The sequence below is a fragment of the Thalassophryne amazonica genome, chromosome 12 (assembly GCF_902500255.1).
Source record: "Thalassophryne amazonica chromosome 12, fThaAma1.1, whole genome shotgun sequence".
NCBI classification, from domain to species: Eukaryota; Metazoa; Chordata; class Actinopteri; order Batrachoidiformes; family Batrachoididae; genus Thalassophryne; species Thalassophryne amazonica.
In genome coordinates, this window is record NC_047114.1 from 47,097,721 (window position 1) to 47,113,979 (window position 16,259).

Below are 16,259 nucleotides of genomic sequence, written 5' to 3' on the forward strand. Positions count from 1 at the left end.
CAGCCTTGTTGATTTTGTGTCAGGATGGCATAAACCCTGAGTAGTCACTGGCTAGTTGTAGAATATCCTCTGCGGATGCCTCACTGGCTCCCATTGTACTACCTTGTGCCTGTGGGCACAGTGTTGGCAAGGCCTACTCCAGGGTGTCATACACATTCAGCACTATGAAAAATATCTAACAACTTCTTTTATCTCTCATTTGAAATCATTCTTATTATTTAATGACCGAGAGAAAGTAATTCATGCCTTTATTACAACATGGCTGCATAACTGCAACTCTCTCTACCTTAGCCTTCGTCAGTCTGTCTACTCACACGTCTGCAGATCGTTCAAAATGCTGCTGCCAGACTGCTGACAGGTGGTAGGAAGTGGGAACATATCACCCCAATCCTGACCGCCTTACATTGGCTCTCTGTTATTTTTAGAATTCAGCTTGAGGTTTTATTAATTATTTTTAAGGCTCTTCATGGGCCGGCCCCTTGTCCAGCTGTATTCAGTCCCTAAGTCCCTCAGATCCTCAGGCAAAGGTCTTTTCCATATGCTGCAGTCACAGCTCAAACAGGGAGGTGACAGAGCTTTTGTGGTCGCCGCCCACAACTGTGGAACCACCTGCCTCCAGATGTCAAATGTGCCCCCTCCATTTCTGTATTTAAATCTAGGCTGAAAAAAACCCATTTATATTGTCTGGCCTTTCTATCCCCCTAATCTTTTCATTGCCTGTGTGATTCTGTGATTTTTGTGTTTGAGCCTTGCTGTTATTATTATTATTGTGTTTATGATCCATTTTATGTTTTTAGTTGTTTTACTATTTTATATACTTTTTGTACAGCATTTTGGTCAGCGGAAGCTGGGTTTAAATGCACTTTATAAATTAAATTTACTTACTATGATTAATTTGAAACTGCGTTAAATTCTGAATAAAAGAACAGGCTTTGAGGAGCTCTGCAATGGGCTGATTTCATTCTGCAATATACAAACTGGTGACATTTTTGATGAAGGGCTGAATTAATCATTCTACTTTGATAATGATTTCAAGAAAAAAATTATTACAAAAAGATACAGCAGTTGAGAACAGTTTAAATATTGTTATGACTCATCAGTGCACCTTTTATCATCATGGAATCAGATAAAGTATTAGCATTTAGTAACCTAATGACAGATGTAAAGTTGAAGAAATCATCATAGCAACAATCCAACCTGCCAAAAATTCTAGAAATGCTGCTTTAAGAACAGAAAATGCACAAACACCTTCACACCTGAGAGATGTCATTGATCAGAGCCCTGTACAGCTTGTGCACGGTATAACAATGGAGCTCTGAGGCCGTGGTGATGAGCTGGATCAGGTTGGGCACTGCTTCGTCTCTCACATCGCCCCCTGCCTGGCAGAACGGGAATGACCATCATGCATCAGTACACACACACACACACACACACACACACACACACACACACACACACACACACACACACTGTAAGGTTGGCCACTGGCCCAAGTATTTGGCCTGACCTACATTTTCTCAGAGACACCCTGACCTAACCTGAGAGATGTTCAGTCACAGATACATTCAAGTTATTTTAATAACTAATCATTTTTGTGGAATAATCTGCAGGTTAATGTTAGACAGTCAAATTATTCTGCCAGTTTTAAATCCAAACTCAAAGCACACCTTTTTTCCTGTCATTAATAACTAGTTTTTGTCTTTTATATTTCAATTTAGTTGATTGTTGAATTGTGCCTGTGGGCAGTGTGCCGATGTCACATACTGAGATTACCCCCGTACTAGATTTGTATATTTGCTATCTGGGCATGCCCAAAAAAACGGGAAGGTTGTTCAATACTGTTTACCCTTTCTGTTTGTGGAAAGGAGTGAGATCTGGTTCAATTGATGGAGAAAAATAGCTCACCTATTCATTTGATCTAAACCCTGTTCAGACAGAGTATTGTTGAATGAGTCCAGGGAAACAATATCATTAAGATATAAGATCAGAATTCATTCACAATAAACCTAATTTTGGTCTGAACACAGAAAGGGTGAACTCAGTACAGAACAAACATCTCATTTTTTGCACATGCACAAGAGAATATACAAATCTGGTAAAGGGTAATCTCAGTACGTGGCAGCGGCCAACCGGTTAGTGCAGTTGCTTCCAAAGCAAAAGGTTCGCAATTCACGACCACCCGTGTCCATTCTCCATGTAATGTGGCGCTGTGTCAGGAAGGGCACCTGGCGTTTGTCAAATCAACATGCAGATCCATATCAGATCTGATGTGGTGACCCTGAGTGGAAAAATGAAGAACCCAAAAGAACTTACTTCCTATATTATGCATGTGTTATGCATATTAAGACATCTAGTCAGTTCTCATATTTGCTTATTTTAGTGCTAATTTTCTATTTTTTTTTTATCTTGTCTTGGCACAGTGGTAATAAGGACCATGGATCAAAGCCACCTGTGCCCCAGCCTTCTTGTACGTTTGACATTTTCTATCAGTGTTCTCCGATGACCACCAAGTCCCGCCATCTTTTAAATAGTTTAAGCCAGGGGTGCACAAGTTCGGTCCTCGAGATCTACAGTAGTGTTCAGAATAATAGTAGTCCTATGTGACTAAAAAGATTAATCCAGGTTTTGAGTATATTTCTTTTTGTTACATGGAAAACAAGGTACCAGTAGATTCAGTAGATTCTCACAAATCCAACAAGACCAAGCATTCATGATATGCACACTCTTAAGGCTATGAAATTGGGCTATTAGTAATAAAAAGTAGAAAAGGTGTTCACAATAACAGCAGCATCTGTTGTTGATGCTACAAACTCAAAACTACTATGTTAAAACTGCTTTTTTAGCAACCCTGTGAATCACTAAACTAGTATTTAGTTGTATAACCACAGTTTTTCATGATTTCTTCACATTTGCGAGGCATTAATTTTGTTGGTTTGGAACCAAGATTTTGCTCATTTACGAGTGTGTTTGGGGTCATTGTCTTGTTGAAACACCCATTTCAAGGGCATGTCCTCTTCAGCATAAGGCAACATGACCGCTTCAAGTATTTTGACATATCCAAACTGATCCATGATACCTGGTACGCGATATATAGGCCCAACACCATAGTAGGAGAAACATGCCCATATGATGCTTGCACCACCATGCTTCACTGTCTTCACTGTGAACTGTGGCCTGAATTCAGAGTTTGGGGGTCGTCTCACAAACTGTCTGTGGCCCTTGGACCCAAAAAGAACAATTTTACTCTCATCAGTCCACAAAATATTCCTCCATTTCTCTTTAGGCCAACTGATGTGTTCTTTGGCAAATTGTAACCTCTTCTGCACATGTCTTTTATTTAACAGAGGGACTTTGCGGGGGATTCCTGCAAATAAATTAGCTTCACACAGGCGTCTTCTAACTGTCACAGCACTTACAGGTAACTCCAGACTGTCTTTGATCATCCTGGAGCTGATCAATGGGTGAGCCTTTGCCATTCTGGTTATTGATGGTTATTTTCCGTTTTCTTCCACGGGTCAGTTTTTTTTTTTTTTTTTGTCCATTTTAAAACATTGGAGATCATTGTAGATGAACAGCCTATAATTTTTTGCACCTGTGTGTAAGTTTTCCCCTCTCCAATCAACTTTTTAATCAAACTACGCTATTCTTCTAAACAATGTCTTGAACCTCCCATTTTCCTCAGGCTTTCAAAGAGAAAAGCATGTTCAACAGGTGCTGGCTTCATCCTTAAATAGGGGACACCTGATTCACACCTGTTTGTTCCACAAAATTGACGAACTCACTGACTGAATGCCACACTACTATTATTGTGAACACCCCCCTTTTCTACTTTTTTTTTTTTTTACTAATAGCCCAATTTCATAGCCTTATGCATATCATGAATGCTTGGTCTTGTTGGATTTGTGAGAATCTACTGAATCTACTGGTACCTTGTTTCCCATGTAACAATAAGAAATATACTCAAAACCTGGATTAATCTTTTTAGTCACATAGCATTACTATTATTCTGAACACTACTGTACCTTCCTGACACTCTTAGTTGTCTCCCTGCTCCAACACACCTGAATCCAATGAAAGGCTCATTAAAAGCCTGCTAACGAGTCTTTCATTGGATTCAGGTGTGTTGGGGCAGGGAGACAACTAAGAGTGTCAGGAAGGTAGAGCTTGAGGACCGAACTTGGGCACCCCTGGTTTAAGCACATCAACCCCAACAAGAAGTCCAATGAAAATCTCATTCAACATGAAAATATGGCACATCACTGGAACTTAAATGAACTGAAAGTGATCTGTGAGGCCATAATTGCAACATGCAGTTAAAGATGACGGTGCATCAAAATCGCTTATACAGTAAAACCCGCCTAAACAGTCATTGTATATAGGATACTCATACTCACTGGTGACAGGGTTTTCTCTATATTATCAATATATATTATCAAATATTAATGTCTTTATTTTGATGTACTCTCTGTGATCATGTCTTTGATTCTATTCTCTATTTTTCATATATACATGTATGCATGTGTGAGAGTTCATGTACCATTATTCCTTTAAATAATTATTTATTGTCAAAGCAATCATATACACCGAACTGTCTACGTGATCATTAAAACTGTCAAACGAGAAAGTGAGCAGATGATCTTTGGCTTAGTCAATGTGCAGACTGTTTTGCTAGAATGTGCAGAATGTTTTGCTAGAGTTATGTTTTTGCTAAACGCAGATGTGCATCTTTAATTAACGGTTCAGCCTTGAGGGAAGAGCATTGTAACCGGAACACCGGTTTCAGGGCTGGACATTATTATGGGAAGCTTAGGAGACTGAGGGCTCAAAGCCATAACAGTTTTCATATCAATGTGAGACCAGACTGTGTCTTTCCATTGTTTTGTGATATTGTCACTCCTATATGCTGTATGTAACTATATTCAATAAAAAGGAGAAGCAAATGGGCGGGGCCTTCAGAGCAGATGGCCGTTCTTTCTGAAGGAGCTGCTCGTTTGTCCTCTCCTGATCAGGAAAAGAAATTCAGTGTCTCTTGCGTGATCAGCTTTCTTGAAGCGTGGTTTGTTTTGGGAACAAAGTGTAATTTATCACTCCAGCCGAAGAGCAGAGCAGAAGGTTGTACAGTGTGTGAACAGTAAAACTATGTTGATTATTGTAACATGTTTATAGTGCTCCTGTTGAAAGCATTAATGTTGGTGAGGGTGAACTGACAGCAGTGTAGAAGCAACAAATAATAATTGGGTGATTCTTTAACTACGGGCACTATTGGCCTTGTAAATGTAATTTCCACCACACCATTGCCTTACAATATAAAGCGCCTTGGGGCAACTGTTTGTTGTGATTTGGCGCTATATACATGTGCTCTGATGTCACTGTTTATCTCCATAGAAACTACCCAAACAATCTTTCATACAAACTGTTTAGGGACATTACAGTGTTGTGGTGGAAATTACGGCAACAGTGTGGGACAACTACATTTTGTTTAAAAAAAAATCACAACAGTTGTATGACACTGAATACCCCAATTATGTTTTGATTATTTTACTGATATTTTATTCAGAGATATTTTAAAACATTAAAAAAACGTTTCTTTACCATTCATTTTTATCATTGAAGATCAAAAGGTGTGGGACAAGCACAAAACGGCAATATTTGCATATAATGATACTGAAAAAAGGTGAAAAAGTCATCATAGACTACTAGAACAAATTTCTTAACACACTTTCATTGTAAAGATAACTATAAAAGTGTGAAATTTCCCCTTTTTCTGTTTTTCATACAATATGATCAAAGGACATAATAAGTGCCCGTAGTCTAAGAATCACCCAATAACTCAACATTTTGATCATCCTGTGTTTTGATTGAAATAATGTGAACTCTCATGAGATGCAACTAACCCCTGCTGCAAATCGAATAAGAAGCTGCAGGCTTTCATAAAGCATCGATGACCAATGAAGTGCTTAGTTGATGTATGCAGATTAAGTTAGGCCTTAAAGGATAGAGATTGTTGGACAACTTTTCACATGTTTAATGTCCATCCTGACCCATAGTTATTCCTGCAAACCAAACATTGTTTATGTATCTGATTCTGTCATTATTTCTATTTATTATTGGTGTTTAAGCATTGATTAATCCAACAGATCTATTCTGGGATAAATTGCTAAAAGATACTTCAATTCACTTTCAATGATCCTGCATGTTTGATGTTCTGTGCAATTAAAACTGTTTTGACATGACACCTCTTAATGGGTGTTCCCCCACCCCTTGGAACCCCTGCCCAGTATGGAAGGCTGCGAGCCCATGACGGGTAAGATCCCATCTTAAACCCTGGGACAACCTAAGGCAGGCCCAGTCACGATTACTCGACCTTGTCTCTGTGACGCTCTGACTCACTAGGACATGGGGGGATGGCACTGGGGTACTGTGGTGGGGTCAAATTTGTCCGTATGCGTACATGGTAGGCAGTGTATTGATCTAATTGGAGTACTGGATCATTGTCGGGAATTGAATTGTCATATTAAGATTGGCCTGCACGTAAGTAAGTCCCTTCGGCTGCTCCCTTGTTTGCACTTGGGGTCGCCACAGCAAATCCAAGGTGGATCTGCATGTTGAATTGGCACAAGTTTTACGCCGGATGCCCTTCCTGACGCAACTCCACATTACATGGAGAAATGTGGCAGGGGTGGGATTTGAACCCGGAACCTTCTGAACTGAAACCAAGCGCATTAACCACTTGGCCACCACCCTACGTAATAATCAATATTAATCAATGCTTATCATTCATCCAATCAATCAATTTTCGTCACAATTTGCATCACAATGTCCACCAAAGAGCTGATGGTGTGTATGTCTAATCCTCAAACAAACCAGTCCTGCCCCGCAGCCTCTTCAAGTGGGCAGCTGTCTTAAATCATGGATCATGTCACGTTTTTACGGCTGGGATGGTTGGACTGGTTAATAATCATTTTGTGACGTTAGGATTTTAGGCATATGCAAAGCATTACTACAGAGCATGTTTAATCTGTGCGAAGCACAATTAGCAGGGTAATGAGAGACCAAAACAAGGGAAATTTCCAACCCCTCAATACCCGTTTCAAACGACCCATATGGATTTTATTGAATTGAACCAATGTGAAAGGAAAAAATATTGCCTAGTATTGACTGATGCATATAGCAAATGGGTAGAGGTGTACCCTGTTAAACATGCAGATGCTCTGACAGTTGCAAAGATACTTTGTAGAGACATAGTTCCAAGACATGGAATACCTGAAACAATGTACAGTGATAATGGTACACATTTGAACATTTGAAAATAAATGCAAAAACACATTGTGTTTATCATCCTCAAGGTGCAGGTTTAGTGGAAAGAACAAATGGGACAATTAAAAGTAAGTTCAGAAACTGTATGGAGGAAACAGGGAAAAACTGGGCTTATTGTTTGGATTTGGTGAAACTGTACATGCATATATCACCCAGCTCAGAGACTGGCCTTACGCCATTCGAAATTTTGTATGGCAGGCCCTACAGAATACCAGATTTACAGAAGATAGCTGGGCCTGATAGTGAGGATGAGGGATTAGTTGACTATATGAGACGTGTGTTATCCCATAAGAATGTCATACATGCTAACAAGATATCAGACTCTCCTATTTCTGTGGACGGCCCTGAGAGTCAGGTCCAGATCGGCGACTGGGTGCTGACAAAGACTATTAAGAGAAAGAACTGGTCATCTCCAAGGTGGGAAGGCCCATTCCAAGTGCAGAGAGGTCATCTTGGGTGCATCTATCCCACTGCAAAAGACAAAGTTTCCTGAAAGATCGCAAACAAGACAAGGGGAGCGATGTGTAACAGTGATGGCTGATGGCCTATGGGCCCAGCAACGGCTGGAAGCACGTCGTAACAGAGACAGAGAGTGACCAGGAGTGAACAAAGACGAAGACCAGAGACTGAAGCAGATGCTAGGGTCCTGAAGCAGATGTGAAACCAGCTACAACCGGGGAGAATCCTGTCAACATAAACCAGGATTAGAAGCAGACGGATTACAAGCTTGAAATAAGAGCCTTGAAGCTGACTAGACCAGACCAGGAGAAAAGAAGCAGACAAAACTGCATCTTTGAGAACGGGAGACAAGGGAATCCTGTTCTATTCAACTGTGTTTGGGAAAAAACGTCAAGAGCAGGGCACAGGACACAGAACATGGCACATTATTTTAATTCCACTTGCAGCATGCTTTACACATACTGATATTAGTACAGATTTAGGCACTACAGCTGAAGGGAACTAACATAAAAAGAGTTCCAGAGTCCCTCAGTCCCTTGCTGAACTGAACTGAGACTGTGAACTGTCACCTTCAGCCCCTAAAGCCTAGGTTACACATAGACGGTGTTGTCTGCGGGTAGTACGTAGACCGAAGTTCGCAGTAGTTCCGGCTGTTTTCGCGGTGGAAAGGGGCGGAGCATTTCGCCGGCGTTTTGAGCGCCGTACTAGCCGCAAATACGCGGATAAAACGCCGCTAAATCCGCCGAATAAAGCGGAGTTTTGACGCCGTAGCATCCGGCACACGTCAGGCAACGGGGGTTAATACTCAGTTCTATCCTTTACAATCGCAGGTTAAGACCCACGTGAGAACGGCGGCGTTCTGCTGCCGCCGATAATGCCCTGTGTACCGCTGGATTTATCCAGGCAAATCCTGCGTTACTCCAGGAACTTTTGCTTATAGGCACCACCCCCAGAGTATAATAGGCTGAAGCAGCTGTCAGTGCAGGGGGAGGGAGTGACAGGGAGCTAATGTGTCAGCCTTTTCTTTTTTCTCCTTTTTTCCCTCCTCAACGTGTTGCTCGTCTGCACCACAGGACTACCCTATGCTTCTGAACCAGACCTCTTGGTAAGTCCTTACCGCTGCCAATTTTATTTTAGGAGGTATACTGGAGCTTCTCTGCAAAAATATCTGGAGCTGGCCGCGAGTGAGAGACCTGCATGCAGCGCGCTAGCGTTTTTATACTGACCGCCGCCTATCGGCCGTTTGGAACACCGTTAACCAGGAGGTGGCGTTTAGAACAGCGTACTGTCCACTAGCGCCGCCGTTTTGTCTGCCTCTGTCGCCGGTTAAAACGCCTTTGAGGATGCCGATGTGGGCTGTATCGTCGTTTTACACGCCGTTGGTTAGGGATACAACGCCGGCTGCCAATTATGGCGGTGTAAACTGCGGGACTACAGGAAGGGGCGGGATGACACGGCGATTAAAAAGTATCAAACGCCGTTGTTCGCGTTGTCTCCGTCGTCAGGCCACTTCTCCGGGAGCGGTCCCGGAATTATTCGACATGTTGAATAATTTTTTCAACGATTCCCGGTGAAGCCGGAACTAAATCAGGCCCCCGTGCACCGGCGTTAACTACGGCGTGTGATCCCTAAAACGGCCCAGAGGGGGCAAAATCTCTGCCGGGACGCTTCTGGGAGAGTTTACCGTCTATGTGTAAACGGGGCTTAAGCCCAGACAAACTGAACCTTTTGAACTGTCACCAACGAAAGAAGACATCTTCAAGACCAGAACTGTTGTCTCTCTCTCTGTCCCTAGAGAAAGAAAAAAAGAGAAACCTCATGACAGGGGGAGTGAGAGAGGCATAGCAACAGGTTGTTCAAAATACTGTTTCAGCTATGGAGAGCTTAGCTACCAGAGCAGGCTGCAACCTATGCACCCTGCTGATGATTTTGCCAATTACTGCTGTGATTGTGGCATTTACTGTGTGGTGGTATGAAAAAAATATATGAACCACGTTACAATTCAGACCAGAAGAAAGTGATACCTTTATTCAAATCTGGTGACAAGCATCTTTACTAACCATATGCCTGTGTCTTTCTAGTGTCACAATTCTCAAAGATATTGGAAAAACTTTACAATAACAGATTTATTGAACAACACAACCTGCTTAATGATAGTCAATATGGGTTTAGATGCAATAGAAGCGATTAATAAACACATGGAGTTTGTGTCGTTTGTGGAGTTCCTCAGGGTTCTGTGTTGGCACCAAAGTTATTCATATTGTATATCAATGATTTATATAAAGTCTCGGATCTGTTTAGACCACTCCTCTTTGCAGATAATATGAACTTATTTTGTTCAGGGGATATTTGCAACAATTATTAGATGATCTGGGATGAGATGATAAAGTTGATGATAAACTGTCACTAAATTGGTCTAAAAACTAAAATAATGTTATTTGGAAACTATAAAAAAGATGAACAAATACAGTTAAACATACAGGGGGCAATAACTCCAAAACTACAGCATTAAGAATAATTCATAATGCAGGTTATCTGGATCATACCAATCCGCTGTTTATTAAATCAAAGATTTTAAAACTCCATGACATGATTTAATTTAAGACTGTTCAACTGATGTACGAGGTCTGTTAGAAAAGTATCCGACCTTTTTATTTTTTGCAAAAACCATATGGCTTTGAATCACATGTGATTGCATCAGCCAAGCTTGAACCTTCGTGCGCATGCGTGAGTTTTTTCACGCCTGTCGGTTGTGTCATTCTCCTGTGAGCAGGCTTTGTGTGAGCAGTGGTCCACCCCTCTCGTCAGATTTTTATTGCGAATAAATGTCTGAACGATTTGGAGCTTTGCTGCATCAAATTTTTCCAGAAATTGTGAGAGACCTCCAGGTGGACACCATTCGGAAAATTCAGATGGCTTTCAGGGACAATTTTATGGGGATTACACAGATTAAGGAGTGCTCCAGCCGGTTTAAAGACCGCCCACAGCGTCTGAGAGCGCGCCGCGCTCCGAGCGCCGATCGACAGGCTGAAACAACCAGATCATTTCCAACGTGAAGGCTTTGTTGATCCAGGACGTTGTCTGACTTACACAAAAATGGCAGAAGACGTGGACATCAAGACTTTTTCGGCACATTCCACTGTTACAGGAGTTTTTTTTCATGGAAAGAGAAGCAGAGGGATGCACCACCGTGCCGCTCATGGCGCGGGACAAAAGCACCTCCATGTTGGTCTCACAGGACGGCTTTCAGACGGCTTTCGGTGGCTTTTCAGTCGTGTGACTATCCGAGAAATTGTGCATGAGCTGGACATGCCAGAACATGTCCTGTGAGGCTTCATCACGGCGTTGCTTTGCGCCATGCGGCTCCACCGCGATGCGCGGAATTCCTCCACTCCTCTTTCCATGACATAAACTCCTGTAACAGTGAAATGTGCCATTCATTTCCACACTGGACGCTGTGTTGATCCGGGACGTCGTCTGACTTCCACAGGAATTGTGGAAGACGTGGACATCTGCACTTTTTCGCCACATTGAGACAGACGTGCGGAGGAATTTAAGGGGTTTGTATCATTGTAAAGCTGCGGTGTCGATGTCCAAATATCAATCAGGTTAAATATTTATACAAAGAAACGGTGTTCGACAGGTATGTATCGGGTATGTTTTTTTTTGGGACTTACTACGTGTTATGATTTGTTGTATGATTCCTCTTGCTTGCTCAATGGCTCAACAGGTGATTTCCACCACAGTTGATGGCTTATTGCTGGACCGTTACTATGTTGCGTTATTGCTATCGGAGGCTGAATTATGTCACCCCACCCAGATGGGGAAGAACTGGTGGTTAAGTACACTGTGCAATGATGATGTTGTGAGTGTAGACATTAAAATTCGATAAACAGGGAGGAAGAATGACAGGGTTTTCTCTATATTATCAATATATATTATCAAATATTAATGTCTTTATTTTGATGTACTTTCTGTGATTGTGTCTGATTCTATTCTCTACTTTTCATATATACATGTATGCATGTGTGAGAGTTCATGTACCATTATTCCTTTAAATAATTACTTATTGTCAAAGCAATCATATACACTGAACTGTCTAAGTGATCATTAAAACTGTCAAACGAGAAAGTGAGCAGATGATCTCTGGCTTAGTCAATGTGCAGACTGTTTTGCTAGAATGTGCAGACTGTTTTGCTAGAGTTATGTTTTTGCTAAGCGCAGATGTGCATCTTTAATTAACGGTTCAGCCTTGAGGGAAGAGCATTGTAACTGGAACACCGGTTCAGGGCTGGACATTATTATGGGAAGCTTAGGAGACTGAGGGCTCAAAGCCATAACAGTTTTCATATCAATGTGAGACCAGACTTTGTGTCTTTCCATTGTTTTGTGATATTGTCACTCCTATATGCTGTATGTACCTATATTCAATAAAATGGATAAGCAAATGGGCGGGGCCTTCAGAGCAGACGACAGTTCTTTCTGAAGGAGCTGCTCGTTTGTCCTCTCCTGATCAGGAAAAGAAATTCAGTGTCTCTTGCGTGATCATTTTCTGCGTGTGTGTAAACTGGGTTGTTCTTTTCAGGTCCAACTCCGAACAACTCTGACACTGGACAAAAGCAAAAGTCCGAATGTTTTTGTATGGTTTTCCACGTAATAAACACCATATATAACAGACTTTGTATAACAGTTTTCACTCACATCGGACAAAATGTTCGCATCGGACAAAATGATCGCAATGTATCTTCATTAAAAAACCCTTGCATGTAGTGGACAGAGCCGTCTGGACATGTCCAGTAACAGGGGTATGAAATAAAGTTCAGCACTGACACTCGCCGATTCAAGGAAAGTGGGTACGGTATTTCCATGATTAAAAGACCCACAGTTTATTTTTTTCCAAGCTGTGCTCAGACCCAGTGTTGCAGACAGAACAGCCCCCCTCCCCCTAAAAATCGGTCTGCCTGCCTTCACTGCATATGAGTCATTTGGGACCACAGCAGCTCATCTGAGATGGACAAGAACAGGTTGGGACTCCAGCAAGGACGGTCGCATTCCTCCTCTCTCCTCTCCTCCTTTCTCTCTATCTCTGCTCGGACCTTCTATTCAAAGTCCCACTTTCACCAGACTGGGAATTCTTCAAATTAAGACTTGGATTAACCATGGAATTGATCAGGTGGTCTCTCAATGGACTGCATTTATATATAAAAATGCAGTCCATTTGCAGTCCAGTTATTGACACCATTTATTTCAACAAGGAATCAGGGCTGGGGGACCTTGCATGCCCTGATGGAATCTACCCAGCAGGCTATGCTCTCGACCCCTGAGAGAGACGGGGTGTGACATGCTTGGCTCCACTCTCTCTGGAATACGTTGAGGATTCATTCCTATTCGCTTTTATGGTGGGAGGTTTGGCGCTGACTGGTTTGTGCGCTGCCCTGACCCACAGGAATATTAGCAAGACGGCTGCTTCCAGAATTTTGTCCCATCATCTGTGCGTCATGATTAATGAGTTGGGCAATGCTGTGTACTCTCAGACTGCGTGAACTCTTGAACTCAAACGCAAAATGGATACAATCTCGGAGCAAATCGCTGCATTGCAAAGGAATGTGTTGCTGAGGACCGGAGAATATTCTTCATATATTATCGGCTCCTGAAGGCCAAACTCCTTGCTCTTCCCCCCGAAGGATCTACGGCCTTGGTGAAGGAATTTGGCTCCCACTTCTCATCTATCCAACCCCCCCCCTCAGCCTGCTGTTGCAGCCTTCAACCCCCAAGCTGAGCAGCGCGGGCCCCTCCTGCTGTGGCCTTCACCCACTTTGCCTCAGTTCGGATGATGGACTGCTTCAAGTTTAGAGCACATAAACCACGTCAAATGTATATGTGTTGTATTTAATTTTGATCTGTGCCATTATTATGGTAAACAAATAATAATTGTGGATTAATTGCTGTTCTTGTCTGAGGTAATTAGAGTGTAAACATAACTGCCCTTTAGGGATCAATAAGTTGTCTGAAGTCTCTCAACACCAAAGCGATTACATGTTATGACAAGGTAAAAGCTCTTAATCATTCTAAAGTCAGTTTTAAGCAGAAACAAGGCGAAACTCGATGAAGCTTTGAAATGACTGATGCGCAGTGAACTAGCAGCTTGTGTAGCCACGGTGCTCTGATCGCTTCATCTGTCTTATGATAAATAATGCTGAATTTATGTGGAAATGATTGTTGTACAAAAGCTTGAGATATCTGTCACTGAGACAGATGATGCCTGGAGTGCAGTCTTAAGCAGAAACGAGGTGATAATCTGTGAACTGTGGCTAATGATGCATTTGCAGTGAAGGCAGGGCAGACCGATTTTTAGGGGGGGACTGTTCGGTCGGCAACACCGGTGCCTAAAGGAGGCAGGGCCTCCATTTAAGGCTGGTGAACATTAACAAAATTCTGTTTGTTGCTTGCACTGTAATACTGTGTTAAGTTTCACACATATCCGTGGGTGTGATGAACCAAATCGCATTAGATCAGAGCACTGTGTAGGGCTGTGAACCAGCACACCTGCTAAATCGGAGACCACAAAGGGCTGTGATTGGTCACTATTCTGGTTTCACTCCTTCCTCTCCCATCATATTTTAAAAGTTTTTGTAGTGCGCACACTGATTACATTTCAATCATGGATCAAATACGTTTGATCCATGATTAATATGACCTACTTCACAACACTGAGTCGGAAAAACACGCTAAAATGAACTGCAATGCATGGAGGAAATTGTACATACCTTACCTTTGGTTTGGAGGTTGATGATTGCATAAAGAAGCTTGCTGAGAGACAAATTATTCCAAAAAAAAAGCCACTGTTCCTGTGGCAAATTGTATAAAGATGCGATGGAAAACGTTAAAATATTAACGCACACGTTGATGTCATTGCATGGTCATGGAATTAGAGTTGCAGAAGCATAAATCAGGCTTTAGGATTTTAAGTTACCACTCCGCAGCAGACTTAGAAAAAAGAGTGACTCCTCCAAATGTAATCTTTTTAATGCACATAATGCCTGGCACTTCTTTAAGGCAGGTGTTTATTTTTTTCCGAATAAGTTTTGACCCGGTCATTAAATGAGACAGGCCCTGATTCAGGATTCCCCATAGATCTTTTGGCGCCTCCTGACTGTAACTAATCATCACATACAAATAACGGATTTTGTCCATTTTATATACATATAACATATTTCAACATAATGGACAAAATTCGCTGGTCACCTGAATTCATTATATGCGAGTTTTACTGTACATTCTTCACCCATGTGACCCCTGGTGCATCATCGTGAATTCATAATGGCACAGCACACCTTCAAAACAGATTTGTGATAGGCAGCCATGTAAAAGCTAGTGGGGTGAGTGGCACAGTCTGTATTTACCGTGGTGAAGACATGCAGGATGGTGTCTATGTGCCAGTGCTGAGAAGGTGCATACCTAACAAAGACAAACACACACTCAGTCCTGCTCAAGGCAGAGTGCGCACAAACTCAAACAAATGTGTGTTTTATCACTGCTTTTATCAACGGCCTCAACAGTCATTGGCCATATTCTGTCATCTTAGGGAAGTCACTTAAATAATCAGATAGTAAAAAAAAAAAAAAAAAAACTTTGTTTGGCCCAAGCTGACCCAGGATGTACAAATTTGAACCTAGTAGCTGCTGGATATACTTACATGCAGTTATTTTATTGGATATATGGTAAATGGACTGTATTTATATAGCGGTTTTCCATCTGCATCAGGCGCTCAAAGCGCTTTACAATAATGCCTCACATTCACCCCGATGTCAGGGTGCTGCCATACAAGGCGCCCACTACACACCAGGAGCAACTAGGGGATTAAGGACCTTGCTCAAGGGCCCTTAGAGATTTTCCGGTCAGGCTGGGATTTGAACAGAGGATCCTCTGGTCTCAAGCCCAACACTTAACCACTAGACCATCACCTCTATATGAGGAGCGACTGAAAGGTTTTGAGCCCAAACCAGAAAAAGTAGGGCTTAGTTCTCCATCTTTTGTATTCTGAGAAACCAACATTTCTCAAGAAAGAAGATTTGACTCACTGGGTGTAATGTTGAGAAACTGGTTTACCACTAACGTTTAGAAAACGCGTGAGGATTCGACACGGAAGGAGATAGTTTACTGTATAGTCTTGGGTAGAAGTACACGTTTTTTTAATGACGTATGAAAGGGAAAGGGTCAAACGCCATTATTCAATGATAAATGATAATGCATGCTGTGGACCACATGTTTGACACCACGTGCTTAAACAGTCCGTAAGTGTTACAGTCACATACAGTAAAGGTCACCGATAGTCACAGTGCTGTTGAAACAGGCAGTGAAAAGACTGAATACAGAAAGTGTCAGACATCTCAGAACACATAACTCAAACACACAGACCTTTTGTTTCTTGCAGCTTCAGCCCTATTACAGACACATCACATTTTTACCCTTATTTTCCATTC

At 42.0% G+C, this 16,259-nt stretch overlaps 1 protein-coding gene across 2 annotated transcripts in view; it reads right to left on the bottom strand.

Moving 5' to 3' along the window:
- ap1g2 (adaptor related protein complex 1 subunit gamma 2) overlaps nt 1–16,259 on the bottom strand; it is a 64,355-nt gene that overhangs the window by 18,286 nt on the left and 29,810 nt on the right. For both annotated transcript variants that reach the window (XM_034182708.1, XM_034182707.1), the window contains exons 13-14: nt 15,180–15,234; nt 1,257–1,379 (exon numbers count right to left, since the gene is read on the bottom strand). In XM_034182708.1, coding sequence (XP_034038599.1) covers nt 1,257–1,379; nt 15,180–15,234 — 178 coding nt within the window. The remainder of the gene's footprint in view (nt 1–1,256; nt 1,380–15,179; nt 15,235–16,259) is intronic.